The sequence below is a fragment of the Schistocerca gregaria genome, chromosome 4 (genome assembly GCF_023897955.1).
Source record: "Schistocerca gregaria isolate iqSchGreg1 chromosome 4, iqSchGreg1.2, whole genome shotgun sequence".
NCBI classification, from domain to species: Eukaryota; Metazoa; Arthropoda; class Insecta; order Orthoptera; family Acrididae; genus Schistocerca; species Schistocerca gregaria.
Genome location: NC_064923.1, coordinates 370,248,402 through 370,269,640, shown reverse-complemented (window position 1 = coordinate 370,269,640; position 21,239 = coordinate 370,248,402). Strand labels below are relative to the sequence as shown.

Below are 21,239 nucleotides of genomic sequence, written 5' to 3'. Positions count from 1 at the left end.
TCTCAGTTATCGAATCCCAAGAATTAAACAAGGAGTTGGGTCTGTCATGTTGGGGACCTGGATTTTATTCAGATGTCAGATGCCTCTAATCACCATTGAGGTTAATTTCTGGCTGGTGCAGAATCAAGAGAGGATCTTCCAAACTGTTGTCTATTCCTACAATCAACAGTAGATGATGGATGCATCTTTCAAGATGAATATGCACTGTGCCCACCCCATAACTATTTGCCTCCAAAAGGAAAGAATTAACAGAATAGTATGTCCTGTGGAATCTGCTGACAAGAACCCAACTGCATATACTGGGGACCAGTTGAAACTCATAGTGGGTCTTCACAGAAAATGATCTACCACACTGAGTGACAGGTGGGCTGTTTTCAAAGCGCGGAACAAATTCCACTCTGAAGTTCTGTGTCTTTTATTTGTAGTTTTTAGTATATGTATAGTTACCTCAACAAAAAATGGCAAGTCCAAGCTGGAATAACAACAATATGGAAAGAATAGAATTCTACTCGCCATATAGGGGAGGCGTTGAGTCGCAGAGAGGTACAATGAAAAAGACTGCTAAACTTTTACCTTTCAGACAACAAAGTCATCCTCCAGAAGTAGAAAACACCTCTGACTGTGGGCTGCACCTGTGTCTGACATGGGCAGTAATCCATGGTGAGTGCTGAGAGAAAGGAGGCGGCCTGAGGTGGAGAGGGGATAGGATGGGGATGGGGGAAGAAGATGTGCTGCTGTGGGAATGGACAGGGTGTGGTGTGGACAGGATATAGTATTGCTATGTGCAAAATCAAGAGGCTGTGTTGTGGAGGGGGAAGGAGAGAGGGCAGAGAAGAGACATAGAGAAGGCGAAAAGACTAGTAGGTGCATTGGTAGAATAGAAGCTGAGGGTAGTGCTGGAGTGGAAGCAGGGGAGGACAATGGGGATGGAGAGAGGGGTAGCAGTGGTTGAGGCTGAGGAGTTTAGAAGAACCAAAGACGTTGTAGGGAAAATTTCCACCTAAGCAATTCAGAAAAGCTGTTATTGGTAGGAAGGATCAAGATAGTGCAGGCTGTGAAGTAGTCATCAATGTGAAGCACATCGCTTGTTGGGCAGAATATTCAGTAACTGAGAGAGCCAGCTGTCTCTTGGCCACAGTTTGGCTGTGGCCATTCATGCAGACATGCATCTTGTTAGCTGTCATGTCCATATAGAAAGAAACACAGTGGTTGGAGTTTAGTTTGTAGATCACAAAACTGCTTTCATAGGTAGTCCTGCCTTTGATGGGATAAGGAGATACCTGTGGCAAGACTGGAGTATGCGATAGTGGGAGGAAATATGGGACAGGTATATTGCAGGAATATAAGCCATGAGAGACAGATGGACAAGGATATTGTGAAGGTTTGGTGGGTGGCAAAATACCACTGTGGGAAGTGTGGGTAAGATATTTATTATTTCATCGCACAGCAAGTAGTTTTCGAAACCCTCGCAGAAAATGTGATTCATTTGCTCCAGTCCTGGCAGGTACTGAGTCACAAGAGGAGTTTGGAGTGTAATATTGGTCTGTGAAGGCTTCTGTAAGGTCTTTGGCATATTTGGAATGTGACTGATCATAACTATAAATGCGGTGACCACAGGTGGCTAGACTGTATGGAAGGGACTTCTTATATGGAATAGATGACAACAATCAAAATGCAGATATTGTTGGTGGTTGATAGGTCTGATGTGGGCAGAGGTACTGGAGCACTCTTCTCCTGATTCATTACCTCCCAGAACTGGAGCAGCTGAATCATACTCTCTACTATGGTTTCAACTACCTCTCATTGATAAATATCTTACCCACTATCCTCTCCACCCCACCCATAGTGGCATTCCGCTGCCCACTGAACCTATTCAGTATCATTGTCCATCCCTGCTCCACCCCTGATTCCAACCCAATGCCTCATGGCTCAAATCCTTGCAATAGATCTGGATACAAGACATTCCAGTACAACCTACTCAAGTCCTGCCAGAGGTACCTGCTATCCTATCAAAGGCAGGGCTCCCTGTGGAAACAGCTATGTGATCTACAAATTAAGATGCAAGCACTGTGGTGCTTTCTACATTGGCATAACAACTAACACGCTGTCTGTCTTGCACAACATGATGTCCTTCACTTCAATGACTGCTTCAAAGCCTGCACCTTCTTACTAATATCATATTTTCTGAATTGCTTTGGTGGGAACGTTCCCTATGACATATCATTGATTCTTGTAATCCCTTTTCTTCAACCTACGCTGTCCTCCACTACCCTCCCCTGGTCCCACTCCAACATTACACATGCCTTCTACTCCACCAATCCACCAACTACTCTTTTCCCCTTTCTACATCTCTTGGGCCCCCTCTACCATTCCCTCTACCCTCTGCACAGCCTTCTGACTCTGCACCTAACTGTACTATCCTGTCCCCATCGTGCCCTGCTCACTACACAGCGGCACACCTTCCCCCACCCTATCCCGCCATTCCTCCTCCTTACCCCCACCACCCATCACCCACCATGGAGTGTGTGTAACAATGTAGTATCACTTTTCAATCCAAATCATTGATGTTAGCTGATTCTAATTATAAATCCTCACTGGAAACTTTACTGTGGTGAAACAATATTTTGATAGAATATACTAAATGAGTGTTCTGTCAGATCCACAGATCTGTCCAAGCTTCAGTGTCTTGCTTTGCCAGCAGTTGTCTCTTTTGTGATTGTTTTGGAGCTCTGTTTTTTTAATAAACTTAGTCTAAAGAAAGGGCTTGGGAACACAGTGGAAATCACTGGAATAGATTGATACTGCCTTAGTAAGACTGCATATTTCCCGTAATTATTATTCAAATAGCGTCCTACCAGAAGAATTTAGATGCAGGTAATGCTGTATGTATTGCAACTGAGTGAGGGATGATGTATCACTTTCACCTACTGGTTAATTTGGTGATTTGATTTGTGGGGCACTAAACTGTGTGGTCATCAGACCTATTTGTTAATATCACTCCCGGCAGGATATCTTCCCACAGATCTGCATTGAGATGTATGAGAGAACACTTCAGCCAAGGTTTGTTGGACATTTCAAAATATTTCACAATCTTTACACTACTGCATAGCTCATTCTCAACTGTGTGTTTCACGCCATCCTATAATTCAGCTTATGGGCCAAACAGCTGTCTACACTCACAACTACAATCATAAGATCAGTTTTATCAAGCTGTTTCTCTAAAGAGCCTAAACCATTTGTGGCACTGCTGAGCCTTGCATTTGGTTTAAATTAAATAGTTACCTGGTTATTCATCAGTTCCGATGTTCATATCCCATGGCTACTATCGTGAAATTACAGGTTTTTTGTTCTCTTAATCTGTTCCTTTTTAGCATTTGATTTCATCTTACACACTCCGCTTTTAGACTGATTGTGTACCATTGGGTTGTCTGAATGCTTTTGTCAACAGTTCCCAAAGCACTAAAGATATTAGAGATGTCTATATCAACAAGCTGACTGCTGTGAGGCCCCTGATGTCCCCAGCTGACAGCTCTGCTGTGCTGCCACCGAACTTGTGGCAGTCAGCTTGTTAATGCTAACTCAAGAGAGTATTTCCTGGTTTGTTTCACAGGTTCAGTATGCTTGACTATAAGCCATACTCTGCTCTAGCCCTAATATTATGAAAACGTGTGAACACTCTGTGTGGCTGCGGTACCTGTTAAAAGTTTTTAAGATTAGCTGCTCATTTCAGAGTACTGTGTAGTAGCAGTAGTAGTAGTAGTTACGGCAATGGCATTTCCGACATGAACAGCTTCTCATTTCAGAGTACTGTGTAGTAGCAGTAGTAGTAGTAGTTACGGCAATGGCATTTCCGACATGAACAGCTGCTCATTTCCCAATATTGTGTAGTAGCAGTAGCAGCAGGAGTAGAAATTTCCAACGTGAATAACATCACTTTTCATGTAAGTTATAGTACAACATGATTCCATTGTTATTGCAAGATTCCAGCAACTGTTAACTTACGATAACCATCAGCACTTGAAAGTTCAGTAGTTGGGGAACAAAATAAGTTAAAACAAAGTTAAATTAATAAATACGTATTTAATATCACTGACACATACAATTCAGATCTACATTTTGTTGAAATATATTAAAAGTGTACAAAACACAGAAGAAATTACATATTAATTTGCTGTTCAATTGTGTGAACACCTATTACCAGGCAAGATTATGGTTCAATTTCTGAAAATCATTCCAGGCATGCATCATTTGCCCTTTTCAGAAAAATTAGTCCTTGCCAGTTCTGTATTATAAAGAGAATTAAACATAGTCTGTTTAGTAATATCATAGTCATATATTACTATCAGCCTATGCATACAAACATGCGGAAATTCTGACACACTATTCCAGTATTTCATTAGAAAACAGTCAATAATTATTCTAAGCAGTTTATGGTTCAAAAACTAAGAATTAATAATAATTTTGATCATGTTTCTGTCAGTCTAAATGAAATAATGAGTAGTATATATTGTCTTAAGCAATCTTACAGTGTGAAATCCAGAAATACCAAAGTTGCCTATCAACTTATATTTGTACATTCACTGAGCTTCATGCAGAATTTGCCATAATGCAAAATCTGAGAGCGTTTGGCTACCCTCTGAAATAAAGCAAAACAATAGCAAGTAATCTTATAAATATAGCTGTTCTTGACACACCTTATAATCTCACATTGGCCTCCATTCCGAAACTAATAAGACCTCAAAATGTGAGAATTTGGCTTAATAAATGTAATGCAACAGCTGTTATTTATTAGTGATGGAACAAATTCACATCCAACAAAGATGCTGCTAGCTAATTAGAAATCTCATGATACATATAAAGGAATAGCATGTATGTAAATCCATGCCTTCTTGGTGACTTTTACTGATTAAATCTTCCTTTGTAACTAAACCTTGGATTTAATTAAGTCACCAAGAAGGCCTCCATTTTCATATGTATTATGAATGTGCTACTTAACTAGTAGCATCTTTCATAGTATGTGGATTTGTTCTGTCACTAATGAATAATTACTGTTGTGTCAAATTGTTTAGCAATACTTGTGCAAGTATACCTATTCTTGTTATTGAGAAACTCTTAATGGGTGCCACACAATAATAATAAATAATAATTTTCAGCAATTACCTTCAAGCAATATTTCGGAAAGTTTCCTGCCCGTCATCATCTTATGAAGATCATAAGCAGGAAACTCATTGAAATGTTGCTTCAAGATGATGGCATCATTTGGCTTATAACTAGAGATCACATCATTATAAAAAAATATTTGCTGTGCCTTTCCATAAAGAGATCTCTAAACAGACATACAAGCTTTTAAGTACATGGAAACACCACACATGTCTAACACAGATATATGTTATCTCTCAATAGAAACATTTATGTACATTATTACCAATGTGGCATTGACTAAGTAATACTTGAGTACTTTCTGAGAGATAACTACAGTCTTTTAATACTCTCCTCATCTTATTCTTCCTATACTTAAATGTAAACAAAGAAACTACAAACCAACATTTCTATTTACATGTAACAATTTAAACTAGTTGTTACAAACAAAGTAGTCCATTCATCATGAAAGTAGAATGATTCAGATTATGTATCGACACTCTAACTTGCAACCATGTTTCATAAACATGAGTACTGTGAAAAGTTTCACCATACTTGACAAACATTTCACACTGCCAGCATTGTGACCTCTCGAAGCTCATGTCTGACAGTCATCTGAAAAGCTTGAGACTTTTCATTTGACTACCAATAAGCTGCACACATATTGTGTTTGCACCTGCATAACTATTTTGTTTCAAGTCCGAATTTGTTTTCCTTTTCTATCCCAAATGTCGAGTCTCTTACACAAATCTCTTGTCCAGTCTTGACAATTCCTTTTGAAAACATTGTATTTTCGTCCATTACACTTATTATTTTTACACATTTCTTTGAGTTCTTCAACTGTTATATTCACTGTACCGAGAGAATAAAATGTCTCTGCATATTTTCCAATTCGGTGTTCTTGTTTGCTTACTTTTTTACAGTAATATGCTATCTCTTCCCCTCCTGAAAAAAAAATGCATATTAAAGACTGTATGAATCATACAATAATCCAGATATTTATGTTATTGATACACAAACTAGCATGAGGTTAATTGGTTTCATTTCATACAATGTACTCATAATTTGGTACGTAGTTTATAACATCAGTAAGATAGCAGTCACACATTTTGATATTCAGAAATTTAAGAATTGCTTTCAGTCCAAAACTGAGCTTTTTAATCCTACAATTTGATGACAGCTTAAAAGAAGGATGTTTGTAATAACTTATTAAATAATTTTTATTGCTTATGAAAGTTAATATGATAGGTGTTATTGTCACATGTGTCAATCTGTCTAATAGCATTCGTTTTGTTCATTCATTTATCGTGTTCCACAGATCTCATCATGAAGGAAAGTGTCCACAGCTGTGAAACAAGTAAAAATATACATTTACAAAGTGAAGCAATTGTTAGAAACTGCATTTGGAGTTAATTAGTTTTACATTTCTGTGAACTTTCTCAAGGTAAGTTCAACAAAGCAAAATAATTAGGAACACTACTAGTTTATTAAAGATACAGTTGTTATGTTGCTTCTGTTTATCTCCTGTTCTTGGATTAATATCTAAGTGGTTACATTAGTATTCATCATAAAATAATGATTAACTGTATGTCATATGAATATTGTCCTGGTGACAACAAATGTAACTACTTGTCCTGGAACTAATAGGAATTTTCAATCCCTACTGCATTACCTCCATTTTTGTTGGATTTTTATTGTTTCTATCAATTAATGATTATTTGAAATCTCATCTTGTCTGTTTACCTCAGAAGATTAATAACAATACTGGAATTCCCTGGATAGAACAATATGTAAAATAATGGAAGACAATCACTTGCCTATAGAACAGTATTCACACTTGCCTTTCAAGTTCTTGCTCTTTTTTTTAAGTGCAAGTACACACATACACACTCACAACAACACAAACATCCAAACACACACTTCAAAAGTGAGACTGGGGTTGAATGTTTGAGTGCCTGTGTCTTTGTGCGTGTTTATTTTTATTAGAAAGAGAGCAAGAGATCTAAAGCTATTGTGAATATTGTTTTCTGTCACATGTTTCTATGCTCTACATATCAGTCCACTACAGGTGAGTTGGTGCCTTTTCCTTATTTTTCGTATTATGTCATAAGACTAAATTGATTTAATTTAAACCTATTGATGCAACACTGGAAAAGCCTTTGTGGAATCCAGAGTAAAGATAACCACTCACAAGTGTCATATTTGGGTTCTTAATTTGAGCTGAATCAAGTCATGACATGGATATAGTATAGCTATACACACTTTATCTTCACTTAATGTAGTAATATTTCCTTGAATTATAATTTTGTCTTAGTACTCTTAGTGCACCCTATGATGATCATCCTCAGTTTTCGACATATTTCTTTGTAGTGTAGGTAGATATTTGGTGAATGTGGTCATAGTGTCATGAGAAATGTGGTTGATACTTTTTCTCTGTCTTATTTTTTAAAAATATATTCTTTCCTGTCATTACATTAAACACTATTGATCTATTTGATAAAATTGGGTAAACACATTTCTAGTAAATTAAAACTGTCTACTGAACTGGGACTTCAGTCTGTTTCTTAGCCACAAAATGCTCGGTTTTGATACAACTGCAGAGATGTGGAAAAAGTTCATGCAGCACACACCCTGTCGCAGAATGAAAAATTTTGTTCTAGGATCATTCATTTATACGTGGCCATACCCTCTGCCACAACATGATTTTATCCAGCTTACTGCACCATCAAAGTATGCAGAACAGCATTTCTGGAATTTGGAATGGCGTGAGAAAGACAGCACCAAATTGAGATATTTTAGTAGGACCATGAGTTGTGCTCAGGTGTATAAATGTTAGAAAGGTGCCAGACGAAGACAAATATCCATGTTGTAGCTTTTCTTCCCTTCCAAACTGTCTGTCAATAAATGAAATTTTCTTCTTTTCCTGGTTATGTCCAGGTAATTCTGCACATGCCTGTATGGTTGTTCTATATCAACTTGCTTCCCAGTAAACCCTAATAATTTTATACATAATGTCTCATTTGCTATATGACCAGTAATGTCTGTTTCTGGTGCAAGTAGATAATTTTTATTTCTTAGAACAACATAAAGACAAGGCAGATCTACTCACATCTCCTCATTTAGTTGTGTTTACATATGGAGAACACCATTGGAAGTACAGTTTTCTTAAAACTATGAAATACACTGAAGTGACAGAAGTCATGGGAGACCTAATATCATGTCAGACATTCCTTTGCCTGGTGTAGTGCAGCAACTCGACATGGCATGGACTCAGCAAGTTGTTGGGTGTCCTCTGCAGGAATATTGAACCATGCTGCCCCTGTAGCCGTCAATAACTGTGAAAGTATCGCTGGTGTAATATTTTGTGCATGAACTAACCTCTCAACTGATGATGGTGAGGTCCCATACTCTGAGGAGTGCAGGGGATGATGTGGGAGACCAGCATTGCCTAGGCAAGATCCTACCGGAGGTGGTGTATCATTGTCTTCCTCCGACCATAATGGGGATGGATGATGATAAAGACGATACAACAACACCCAGTCATCTCGAGGCAGGGAAAATCCCGGACCCCACCAGAAATCGAACCCAGGATCCCGTGTGCCAGAGGCAAGAATGATACCACAAAACCTCGAGCTGTGACTATGTCCCATAAACTACTTGGGATTCATGTTGAGCAATCTGAATGACCAACTCATTCACTAGAATTGCCATAATGTTCTAAAAACCAATTGAAAACAGTTGTGGCCCACTGGTAGGGCACATTGTTATACATAAAAATTGTTTGAACGCTAATGATCAACTTTTGAAAATATAAATAATTGGATAGATAAAAAAAATCTACTTGCCAAGCAGTGGTAAGAGAACACACATATAAAAAAGGTGTTACAATTTGATAGTTTTTGGAGCCAGTGGCTCCTTCTGGGGAAAAAGTTGAATGAGAAGAAAGAGGGGTGAGGGAAAAGGATTGGTGAGGTTTAGGAAAAAGGGTAGAGTTCAGAAAAGTTGTCCAGAACACAGGGCCAGGGACACTTGCCAGACCAATGAGAAGCAATAACCTTCCCATCTCATCCTGTCCGGCAAATTGTAATACCTTCTTTTTTATATAGGTGTTCTCCTGTTGCTGCTTGGTAAGTAGATTTTTTTTTGTATATTCAATTACTTATAAAAAAAATTTGGCAACACGAGGTCCATGAATGGCTCCAAATGGTCTCCAAGTAGCCAGACATAACTGTTTCCAGTCAGTGATTGGTTCAGTTGGACCAGAGAACACAATTCATTCCCTGTAAACACAGCTCAAACCATTATGGAGTCACCACCAGTTTGCACAGTGCTGGTCGACAACTTGGGTTCATGGTTTTGTGGGATCAATGCCACACACAAACCCTACCATCGGCTCTAGCAAAGGCACTTGTGTTGGTCATCTGCTGCCATAGACAATTAATGCCACATACTGTCATAATAGATACACTCTGTCATATATTGCACATTGATTTCCACAGTTATTTCATGGAGTATTGCCTGTCTCAAATGGTTCAAAGGGCTCTGAGCACTATGGGACTTAACACCTGAGATCATCAGTCTTCTAGACTTAGAACTACTTAAACTTAACTAACCTAAGGACATCACACACATCCACATGTGACTGTAGCAGCAGCACGGTTCTGGTCTGAAGCGGCTAGAACCGCTCGGCCACAATGGCCGGCCATTGCCTGTCTGTTAGCACAGGTAGCTCCATGCTAATGCAGTTGCTCTTGGTCGTTAAGTGAAGGCCATCAGCCAGTGTGTTGTCCAAGGTGAGATAACACTTGAAATTTATATTCTCAGGGCACTCTTGACACTGTGGATATTGGAGTATTGATTTCCCTTACGATTTCGGAAATGAAATGTCCCATGTGTTTACCTCCATCTGCCATTCCACATTCAAAGTCTGTCAATTCCTTTCATGTGCCCAAAATCAGGTCAGAAACCTTTTCACATGAATAACCTGAATATAAATAACTGTTCCGCCAGTGCACTGTCCTTTTAAACCTTGTGTACATGATACTGTGTACTGCCGCCATTTGTGTATGTGCATGTTGCTATCCCTTGAGTCTTGTCACCTCTGTGGATGACTGCAGTCGTGTAATGGTCTGGATGACCATCTGCCAGTTTTCTGTGGATTCTTTGGTTACACTGGATGTAGGGTGTCTGGCAAGGTCTATGGACACCACATTCATAGAGGGCAGAACAGGACCATTACTGTTTTATGCATAGTGATACACGATAAGAACTACAGATAATGTAAAATAAAGGTCAAAATTTTGATCATTGCCCAGTCGCATTGAACCAGAAGCCAGCGTTAGAATTTAAGAATTGCCATTCTGTCACCACAGTGCAGGGAGATTTCGTCAGTGATACATTCAAGCATCTCCAAACGCCCATTGGAGTATGGAGCTTTGCACATTTTTAAGTCAACGTCTTCTGTATTATGGATCAATCATAGAGGTCATGCTGATGCTTTGTTCTGCTCATGGCCACCTAGATTTCTATGCCACCCATGGACTTTGTGAAAGATCTTTCACGTATGCCCCGTTTATCGAAAACAATTCCTCAACTCAAAATAAACATTTCTGTTGCGCTCGCATCGGGGCTCCCAAATGTGCTTCAGAACGTATGATATGAAGTCGATTATAGCTTAGATGTTGTGCGTGTGACCAACGGAAGTCATATAGAACGTCTGTATAGTGTGCAGACACATTGTTAATATTTTTACGTTCTCTGTAATTCTTAACAATGTATTGCTATTCGTTAAATAGTTAAAAGCTTTTGTAGCAGCTACATTTATTTTAAATTGCATGGTGTTGCTCTCGCACTGTTGAAAAAGTCCAAGTTTTTTAACTATTGTTGATTGAAAAATGAGCGATTGACTGACAACTCAATACGAGACCATCGTAAGGCTTACCCGTGGAGAATTTCTGGCTGCCGCCCAGGCTACTGCGCCGTAGCGTGCACAGCCAGACCTCGTCCTCGGGGTCGCCGTCGAAGTGCAGCAGCAGGCTCCAGTGCTTGAGACGCGAGTACGACGGCCACATGTTGTCCGACAGACCGACCAAGTGCGCCATGAATTTCCCCATGGAGCGCGGCGCGTGCGAGTACAGCGTCACCGTCGCAGTCGCCATCCCTGCCAACCACAACAACTGCGCTAAGCTCTTGTGTGCCGATGTCACCAGCTTTTGTTGCAGCCGAAGAAAGCTGTTATCCGTCAGACTTTGCGTGATTGCTTTCGAAAGGAGGGGGAGGGGCTGAGGGGGAAGCTAAGTAAGCGTAGCCCAGCATATTGACTATTAAATTGTACGGCAGAAGTAATCCCTGCCTCATTCAAGATGTGCTACTACTACTACTACTACTACTACTACTACTATAACAACTGATACGAAACTAATACTACGGCTTTGTGTTTCGCTCCTTGCGTCAGTACCAAAATAGAAGAGATTCGCGGAGGTAACGAACGCTTAAACACCACATAGGCTTGTTCGCTTTCAATAATGGAGTACTTACTGCCACGAATTACGTATCAGTTCTCGTTGTAAACTGTTCTCCTTGCCTCTCGCTTCACTCTATATTCTAGCCAAACTGCTGCGAAAAGTCCTAGGTAGTTCCCCCAATAGGACCGGAATTGCTTCATCTCACGTTATGAAACGAGCAAGCCCGCCGCGCAGCGAGGCATTCACTGACCTATTGTGCATGCTATACATAGTATTGATAGTATAAGTTTTATAACGTTGGCCGTGCACTAGCGACCTCGTCTGGGTAAATTCTATAAATACGTAATTAGGAAAATTTCGACGAACAGTTTGCAACCTGGGCGGTAGTTATCGCCGAAGTAAACAAATCCGTGTGAATTAAGAACCATGGTATATGAGAAAGCCAACCACATTACTTGTACTGCTCTTTTTTGTGAAACTTTAACGCCCAGAGTAACTTACATCGACACATTCCAACAGGTAAAACTACCAAAGCATTTAAGGCTACAGCCATTATCGTTGACAGTGAGAAGACGGCGGTTCTGGATCACCGATTCAGATGAATTTTCGCACAGATGTTCTTCTTTGAAAATAAACTGACGCCTGTTTCGGCATAGCTCAAAACTCCGGAATTTCTTGAGAAACCGAAGTAGACATTTTCTGTGTCAATCAACCCATGACTTGAGAACGGCACGCCGCGCGGGATTAGGCGAGCGGTCTAGGCCTGGTCCCGCCGAAGGTTCGAGTCCTCCCTCGGGCATGGGTGTGCGTGTTTGTCCTTAGGATAATTTAGGTTAAGAAGTGTGTAAGCTTAGGGACTGACGACCTTAGCAGTTAAGTCCCATAAGATTTCACACACATTTGAATATTTTTTTGAGAAAGGCAAATTTCTCTGGTAGGCGAGTGGTGAAGGCGTAATGCGACGAATTTGTGGAGTAGGGTTTAACGTTACATCCGATTTTGATGAGACTCTTTTCTTGTGTAAATTTATTACCACAAATTTACCAGAATTTCAACAATTGGAATAGCTTCATTCATCTTATATGGAAAACACCATTTTTTTACGAACATCTTCTTTGTTTGATTAACTGTTATTATTCATTTAATTTCGTCGTTATACATAATTTAAATCTGCGTAACATAATAAAACTGAACTTAATTATTCTATAACGATAATGTAATTATGTGTGGTGTGTACTGAACTACTCTGGCATTCGGATAGAATTGATGAAAAAAAATGATTACAAAGTTGTAGATAATGAGATTCCACATTGGAGTCCTTTACCAGTATCATACACGAGAAACAGTCGTGACTGTTGTTGTTGTTGTTGTTGTGGTCTTCAGTCCAGAGACTGGTTTGATGCAGCTCTCCATGCTACTCTACCCTGTGCAAGCTTCATCATCTCCCAGTACCTACTGCAAACTACATTCTGAATCTGCTTAGTGTATTCATCTCTTGTTCTCCCTCTACGATCTTTACCCTCCACGCTGCCCTCCAATACTAAATTGGTGATCCCTTGACGCCACAGAACATGTCCTACCTACCGGTCCCTTCTTCTAATCAAGTTGTGCCACAAACTCCTCTTCTCCCAAATTCTATTCAATACCTCCTCGTTAGTTATGTGGTCTACCCATCTAATCTTGAGCATTCTTCTGTAGCACATTTCGAAAGCTTCTATTCTCTTCTTGTCTAAGCTATTTATCGTCCATGTTTCACTCCCATACATGGCTACACTCCATACAAATACTTTCAGAAACGACTTCTTGACATTTAAATCTGTACTCGATGTTACCAAATTTCTATTCATCAGAAACGCTTTCCTAGCCATTGCCAGTCTACATTTTATATCCTCTTTCCTTCGACCATCATCTGTTATTTTGCTCCCCAAATAGCAAAACTCCTTTACTGGTTTAAGTGTCTCATTTCCTAATCTAATTCCCTCAGCGTCAACTGACTTAATTCGACTACATTCCATTATCCTCGTTTTGCTTTTGTTGATGTTCATCTTATATCCTCCTTTCAAGACACTGTCCACTGCGTTCAACTGCTCTTCAAAGTCCTTTGCTGTCTCTGACAGATGTAACGTTAATGAAAACTTAACGTTTAGTCACAGGCGGCCGCAACAAATACTGAGTGTACAACCATCAATTCTCTGGTACGTAATAAGATTTTTGTGATACCTATATAATTTATTTCTTGTGACATAATACGTCTCGAAACTGATCAACTCATTTCTGTCAAAAATGACAATTTTAGAGTCTTGTCCCTTACATGGGAAAATTTATGTTAGTTACTTTGACAACAGAAACTATGCATACATCTTGTGTATCATACATTTATGTTCAACAAAATGCTCTGTTGCCCCAAAATTCCAAAAAGCTGATGTAATAGAAGAAAAATTTTCTAATACTGAGGTTCTGATCGTTTTACGAAAAGTTTACGTATGTTTCGTCAAAATCATCAAGCAAATTTGAATTCTAGTTCGTAACGTAAGTCGACGCCTTCCCCACTAACCTACCATAACAGCTCACTACATGGCTACAGCCATGATAAGTTGAGCGATACAGAAAACTTACATGTCAGGCGCTTAAAAAACTACAGTATACTGTGGTAAATGGCAAAACCATTGTCAGTTTATTGTCAGCAAACATCTGTGTGAAAATTCATCTACGAGGGTGGTTTGGTAAGTCTGATAAATTTCCATGCAAGAAGGGAACGTTTTTGTTGGGCCTTCGCGATTGGTGAGCTTGATTATTCTAAGAATCGTATAAAGAACTTCAACAATTTCATTCAATGTTGACTATCGCCCTGCGATTAAAAATAGAGAAAATCGAGTTTTATGCTGTTAAACATTTTCGTGTGAAGGGTTGGACTGCCGCACATGTTGTTGTTGTTGTTGTATTCTTCAGTCCTGAGACTGGTTTGATGTAGTTCTCCATGCTACTCTATTCTGTGCAAGCTTCTTCGTCTCCCAGTACCTACTGCAGCCTACATCCTTCCGAATCTGCTTACTGTATTCATCTCTTGGTCTCCCTCTACGAGCTTCATCCTCCACGCTGCCCTCCAGTACTAAACTGGTGATCCCTTGATGCCTCAGAACATGTCCTACCAACCGATCCCTTATTCTAGTCAAGTTGTGCCACAAACTCCTCTTCCTCCCAATCCTATTTAATACCTCCTCATTAGTTAATTGATCTACCCATCTAATCTTCAGCACCACATTTCGAAAGCTTCTATTCTCTTCTTGTCCAAACTTTTCTTTGTTTCCCTTACTGCTTGCTCAATATACAGATTGAGTAGCATCTGGGAGAGGCTACAACCCTGTCTCACTCCCTTCCCAACCACTGCTTCCCTTTCATGTCCCTCGACTCTTATACTGCCTCGTGAAGACTGGGTGTTGTGTCATGTCCTTAGGTTAGTTCGGTAAGAAGTAGTTCTAAGTTCTAGGGGACTGATGACCATATATGTTAAGTCCCATAGTGCTCAGAGCCATTTGAACCATTTGACTCTTATAACTGCCATCTGGTTTCTGTACAAATTGTAAATATCCTTTCGCTCCCTGTATTTTACCTCTGTCACCTTCAGAATTTGAAAGAGAATATTCCAGTCAACATTATCGAAAGCGTTCTATAAATCTACAAATGCTAGAAACGTAGGTTTGCCTTTACTTAATCTTTCTTCTAAGATAAGTCGTAGGGTCAGTATCGCCTCACGTGTTCCAACATTTCTACGAAGTCCAAACTGATCTTCCCCGAGGTCGGCATCTACCAGTTTTCCCATTCGTCTGTAAAGAATTCGCGTTAGTATTTTGCAGCTGTGACATATTAAACTGGTAGTTCGGTAATTTTCACATCTGTCAACACCTGCTTTCTTTGGGATTGGAATTATTATATTCTTCTTGAAGTCTGAGGGTATTTCGCCTGTATCATACATCTTGCTCAGCAGATGGTAGGGTTTTGTCAGGACTGGCTCTCCTAAGGCTGTCAGTATTTCTAATGGAATGTTGTCTACTCCCGGGGCCTTGTTTCGACTTAGGTCTTTCAGTGCTCTGTCAAACTCTTCACGCAGTACCATATCTCCCATTTCATCTTCATCTACAACCTCTTCCATTTCCACACACATATCCGTGCCCGAGGCATGATTCGAACCTGCGATCGTAGCGGTCGCGCGGTTCCAGACTGAAGCGTCTAGAACCGCTCGGCTACAAAGGCCGGCTCACCACAAAGGAAACAATTGACAAAATCCATGATATAGTAGTGCAAGGCCACCGAATAAATATTCTTGGTGTTGCTGAGACTGTAGGCATCTCAACTGAGCGAGTGCATAATATCCTGCACGTAGAATTGTCTGTGAAGAAGTTGTGTGCGAGATGGGTGACGCGATTGCTCACAGTCGTGCAGATGCGCATCGAGTACATTTTAGCACAATGTCGCGATGTTTAATCGCAGTCCGCAAGACTTTTTGCGCCGATTTGCGACTGTTGATGAAACTTGGATTCATTATTGCGCACCAGAGTCAAAACGGCTATCAAAAGAATGGACACAGGCTCGTGATAGTGCACTGTAGAAGGCAATGACCATTTTGTCAGCTGATAAGGCATGGGCATTGTTTTTTTTTTTGGGATTCCCAAGGGAAAATGCTAGTTTACGTGGGGCCCTGTTATGCTTCATTGTTAAATATTTTGAAACTTGCGTTGGCTGAAAAAAAAAGTTTTCACTCAAAAAAGTGCTCTATCACCATGATAAAGTACCATCCCACACATCAGCTACAACAATGGCTAAAGTGCACGAAATGGGCTTTGAGCTGGTTCCAGATCCACCCTGTTCATCAGGCTTAGCCCCAAAGTGACTTCTTCTTGTTCCCTATCTTTAAACTAAGGCTTGCTTGGAAGAAGTGACAGTTGCAGTCAACGAGTATTTTGCAGAGTTTGACAAACTATTTTTTCCGATGGGATGAAAAAGCTGTATTTCTGGACGAAGTGTATATCGCTCAAAGGAGACTATATATCGAGAAGTAAGGCGAGTAGTTTACGAAACAAACTTTTTTTTTACCAGGCTTGTCAAACCACCCACGTAAATTGGTACTCTACAATTGTCGACGTCCTCTTAAGAGAGTACTGATTCAAATTTGTTTTACTAGTGTGGACCGGTGAGCAGGTCTCCTGCTCAGTAAAATCTATCTATTCGTACTAACATTCAGTGAAACATTTTTCTATCTTCGTTTGGTGATTAAACGTAAAGAAGAAATGTCAGTATAGTACAGCTTTCATTCTGTGGTTTTGTGGCGTGTTGGGCCTAGTTACTCTAGAAATTTTCGATGCAGGGAGTGATGAAAACAAACAAGGAAACAGGGAAGATTCCATTTTAACGTTCCGTCAACGGCGACGTTATTGGGTGCGACACGCTAGTTTTGATCGAGCACTGATTGGGATACACATCGGCCCTGCCCTTTTCAATAAAAATATTCACCTGAAGTGGTTTATGGAATCCATGGAGTGCCTAAATCAGGATGACCAAACGAGAATTTTGGTCGCTCTTCTCCTGAACGCAGTCCAATGCTTTTAACCACTGTGTCATCTCACACATTACCTTTCTAGTCACAATTTTATTTCGTAAATGGACATACAGTAACGTAAGAATATATACTTTATGTTTCCATATCCCAGTGACTGCACCACTGCGCAATTACGTGATAACTTAAACATTGTAACAGGGAGAAACAGAAGCGTTCTACTTTGACTTAAAGTAGCTGGCAATTATTTTGATAGCACATATCGTCTTTGTGTAACAAGCAGTCAAAGGTCTCAATTTTTGAGCCGACATCGAGATTAACGGTGGAAATTCAGGGAAAAGTATTATCTGCCAGATATCGTTATCAGTTATTTGAAACAATTCGAAGCTCTTACAAGACATATACCAGATTATACAACAACGTAACGTGGACGTTCCTCGAGTCAGCGATTCTCGGTTGTCAACTGTAGTGACACCCTCTCTTTTCCATTCGCTCACAAAGGAATTACTTGCTTAAGTCATTGTTTCCCGTAAATATGTAATGTAATTGCTCATCGCTTTACACTGGATAGTCATGCTATTTATCTACGCGTCTGTCGTATCAGAAATTTGCATTTCCTACGTAAGACCTACAGGTCATTGCATCACTGTCGGACTGGACCATGCCAAACACCTGTTTTCGGCGAAAACATTGTACTAAAACATCAGAATAATTTAGTTTGTCGCTCGCCTCGAATGCGATTGAAAGTAATGAAAACTAAAAGAAAGTGAAGCTACTTATTGCCAATAAGACCACCAACTAAAGGACTCAGACCTTACTGTTCAACAACACACCTTTCAATACACAACAACTAATAAGTGTGGTAAGCATCGACACATACATTGTGACACACGGAAAGGGTTTTTCACAACCTCACAATATTTGTATGTTTTTCACTGGACATTATCATCTTGTAGAATAAAAATATTGCCAACTGCAGAATTTTCCATTCAACTGATATTTTACGCACCGCTTTCGAGCTTCGTGAAATTTGCAGAGAACCTGTAATTATGCCGCATTCGGAAGGAGCGGAACTGAATCCCTCGTCCGACTATCCAGCCGCTTTATTTGCCCATCAGAACTTCCGTCTCTAACTGACTCGTCATCGACAGTATAAAATACATCAACTCTCGCTCTCCAGATGTTTTGAGAAAGTTTCCAATGATGTCAATTATTATTATTATTTGAACAATAAAATTCCTACGCCAGGTGCGATTTTTCGTGTGTAGCACAATGCATTTCCAGAACTTATTCTGATTTCCAAGTGCTATGGGAGCTTACTTTTTCTTCAGTATGGCATCTGTACGTGTGTTGTTCTGCCTCTCTTCCCGCACGGCCGTTTTTTGACACTCCGAACATATCGTGCCTCTTCCTCCATGCAGAAATTCACACACAAGTAATACATCATCCACAGTATTTCGCCACCAAAAGGAAGGATAAGTGGTAGGGTAACATTCCTAATCCCTAGATTTTGCACCAAGGTTCTGGATTAGGTTACAATTATCTCCGAGGTGTTTCATGGAATGAGAGCACATGACACTGTTGATGGATTTGTTCATCGGATGAGGCAGGTTCGGCGACCCTCTTGATGCTATTTGGGAGGAGCAAACTATGTGCTGGCACCGGGTATTTCCCTCTGTTCTCTAGCTCATCGTGAGCAACCCCAAAAACGTGACACACGCTCATCATCGGCAACATAAACAAAACACATTTCTCGAAGAAAAAGCACAATTCCGCACGTGGAAGGAAAGCCTTTCCAAATTAGCTGCTGAGCAAACGCTTGTCTGTCACCCAGCCAACTGAGGTCATAAGATTTTACCTTTTGGTCTCCGAGTAGTCGAAATTTAATGCTGAGCAGAAGCAGTAGTTAAGTTATAGGGAAATTTGAGGGGGAGGGGGGAGGCGGAAATTGACCGTGATGTCATCCGAAAAAGATAGGACAAGGATCGATTTTCAACAGGATCGGAGACTATCGCTGTTCAACCACTAAGACTTAGTTCTCCCATATTTTCTCTAAGCTACTTCTGGCGACAGCTGTGATAGTTCCTCCAAAAAGATCATCGCGGAAATCCTTTCCTATGTTCATCCAACAGAGCTGGTGCTTCATATCTAAAAATCACCATACCAAAAGCATCTTGACCTGTTATCTTACTTCCTGCTAGACAGAGAGTATCCGCATCAGTCTCACATTAGACGCGACGCAGACTAATTACGTCACGTTAAGCCGTAATGCGTGAAAAAGTCAATTTTGGCATAGGCATGGGCATCCCCTCATGACAGCTTCTCACAGAGTTCATTTGACAAAAAGAGATGCTACACGATGAAGATACCAACTGTTGTAGCTTGCGATCCCTCAAGACTTTAATCCTATTGGAAACGTTAGCGATTCCCTTGTACGCTTGCAACTTAAACTTCTGTTCCCGAGCCGAGAGTTCGCTGGGAAAGCGATTGATTAGTTACGGAAGGCCTTACGTTAAAACGGTAATGGAACTCATTATAAAGTTGTTTAAGAAGTCGCAGTGTCGCTCAAGAACTTACCAGTAATCCCGTTGGACCTATGTTACACAATTGCGAAGGACCGCTGGTCATTTGCTGCTTCTACAGGGAGAATTAGGAAACAGTGATTGTGACTGTTTTATAGTCATTCCACCGGGTTAAAAAATATCTTCGATCACACAGATTTACCAGAGCAGTTTCAGCAGCGTATTCGAATGTACTACATTGTCTTAGAAAGTTATTTCTTCTGCTACATTGCAATAGCTAATGAAAAGCTTATCTTTACACAGTCTTTCATATCTGATAAGCATCCTGAAACATAAAGCCCTGTACTGAAGTAGAACGGCGATGATGCTATACGACAGTGAAATCTAATTTTAGAGTAAATTAAATAACTATTTTTCTCATTTCGAGTTTTGCCGATAGGCAGTCTTTCGTATTTATTCACGTTTAAATCCGCTAATATATAGAAGAAAGAAAAGACTATCATTTCCTTGTGACGCTGAATATTCTTTACATAATAAATGTTATTTCCTGCTCGCCGTGTCCTGCTTCTTGAGTGAAAGCAAACAGTCGTGGAGCCATACTTATTATGCGAAATAACAGAGCATTGCGTACAGTTCTCCTTACATCGTTTTCCTTTCGTCTACTGCGTCAACATGACAAGCATCAGTCTTGATTTTCAGTTTGTGGAGTGGGCTATTGGCTTCCGTGGTCGAACGTAGCAGGCAGTAGTCGCCGTGTAGCACTCTATCCGATTTTTTCCTTAAAAAACAGTAAATTCAACAAAACAGAAACGAAAGGGTAATTAACCGTATTACATTAATATTTGTGAAATTTCCGGAGTAATGTAATAGTAATGAAAAAGCCATTAAATTTAGTTTTTCCGCTTGTAATAATAGACCAAATAAATAAACGGTGCTGTTGGGAAACAACTGTCTTAAAATACCCACTTTACGCTTAAGAACAATTGAATTAGAGATAACTACAGTTTTGTAGAGAGAGAGAGAGAGAGAGAGAGAGAGAGAGAGAGAGAGAGAATTATTATTCTCGTGACTAATGGAGTAGTTTATTCAGTTACGTGACGGAATGTCGTCAGACCTTTTGCTGGACGTCATCACCACAGTAAAGTACAGGAAGGTAATAGGAAAGGTGAATGGTCGTCTTCGGTTTATTGGGAGAATTTTAGGGAAGTGTAGCTCATCTATAAAGGAGACTGCACATAGAAAATTAATGCGACCCATTCTTTAGTACTACTCGAGTGTGGGATCCTCACCAGGTCATATTAAAGAAAGACATCGAAACAATTCAGAGGCGTACTGCTAGATTTGTTACGCGTAGGTTCGGTAGTGTGGAAAAACTGCTAGAAGCCGACGTCGGAGATAAGTCTGGATTCCAGAGGCAATACTGACCCTATGATTATTCATAGCAAGGTAAAGGAAAGGCAAACCTACGTTTACAGCTTTCGTAGCTTTGTAGAAAGCTTTTCGCAACGTCGACTGGGATACACTCTTTGAAATTCTAAAGGTAGCTGTGGTAAGTAAACTACT

At 40.1% G+C, this 21,239-nt stretch overlaps 2 protein-coding genes across 3 annotated transcripts in view; one reads left to right on the top strand and one right to left on the bottom strand.

The window, feature by feature from the left end:
- Positions 1 to 21,239, top strand: part of LOC126365869 (beclin 1-associated autophagy-related key regulator) — a 414,889-nt gene that overhangs the window by 133,062 nt on the left and 260,588 nt on the right. For both annotated transcript variants that reach the window (XM_050008555.1, XM_050008556.1), the window contains exon 10: positions 6,458 to 6,583. In XM_050008555.1, coding sequence (XP_049864512.1) covers positions 6,458 to 6,552 — 95 coding nt within the window. In that variant the 3' untranslated portion in view covers positions 6,553 to 6,583. The remainder of the gene's footprint in view (positions 1 to 6,457; positions 6,584 to 21,239) is intronic.
- Positions 4,061 to 21,239, bottom strand: part of LOC126365872 (uncharacterized) — a 29,197-nt gene continuing 12,018 nt past the window's right edge. Inside the window, exons 2-3 of the mRNA XM_050008561.1 lie at positions 11,081 to 11,299; positions 4,061 to 6,084 (exon numbers count right to left, since the gene is read on the bottom strand). Coding sequence (XP_049864518.1) covers positions 5,834 to 6,084; positions 11,081 to 11,297 — 468 coding nt within the window. The 5' untranslated portion in view covers positions 11,298 to 11,299 and the 3' untranslated portion in view covers positions 4,061 to 5,833. The remainder of the gene's footprint in view (positions 6,085 to 11,080; positions 11,300 to 21,239) is intronic.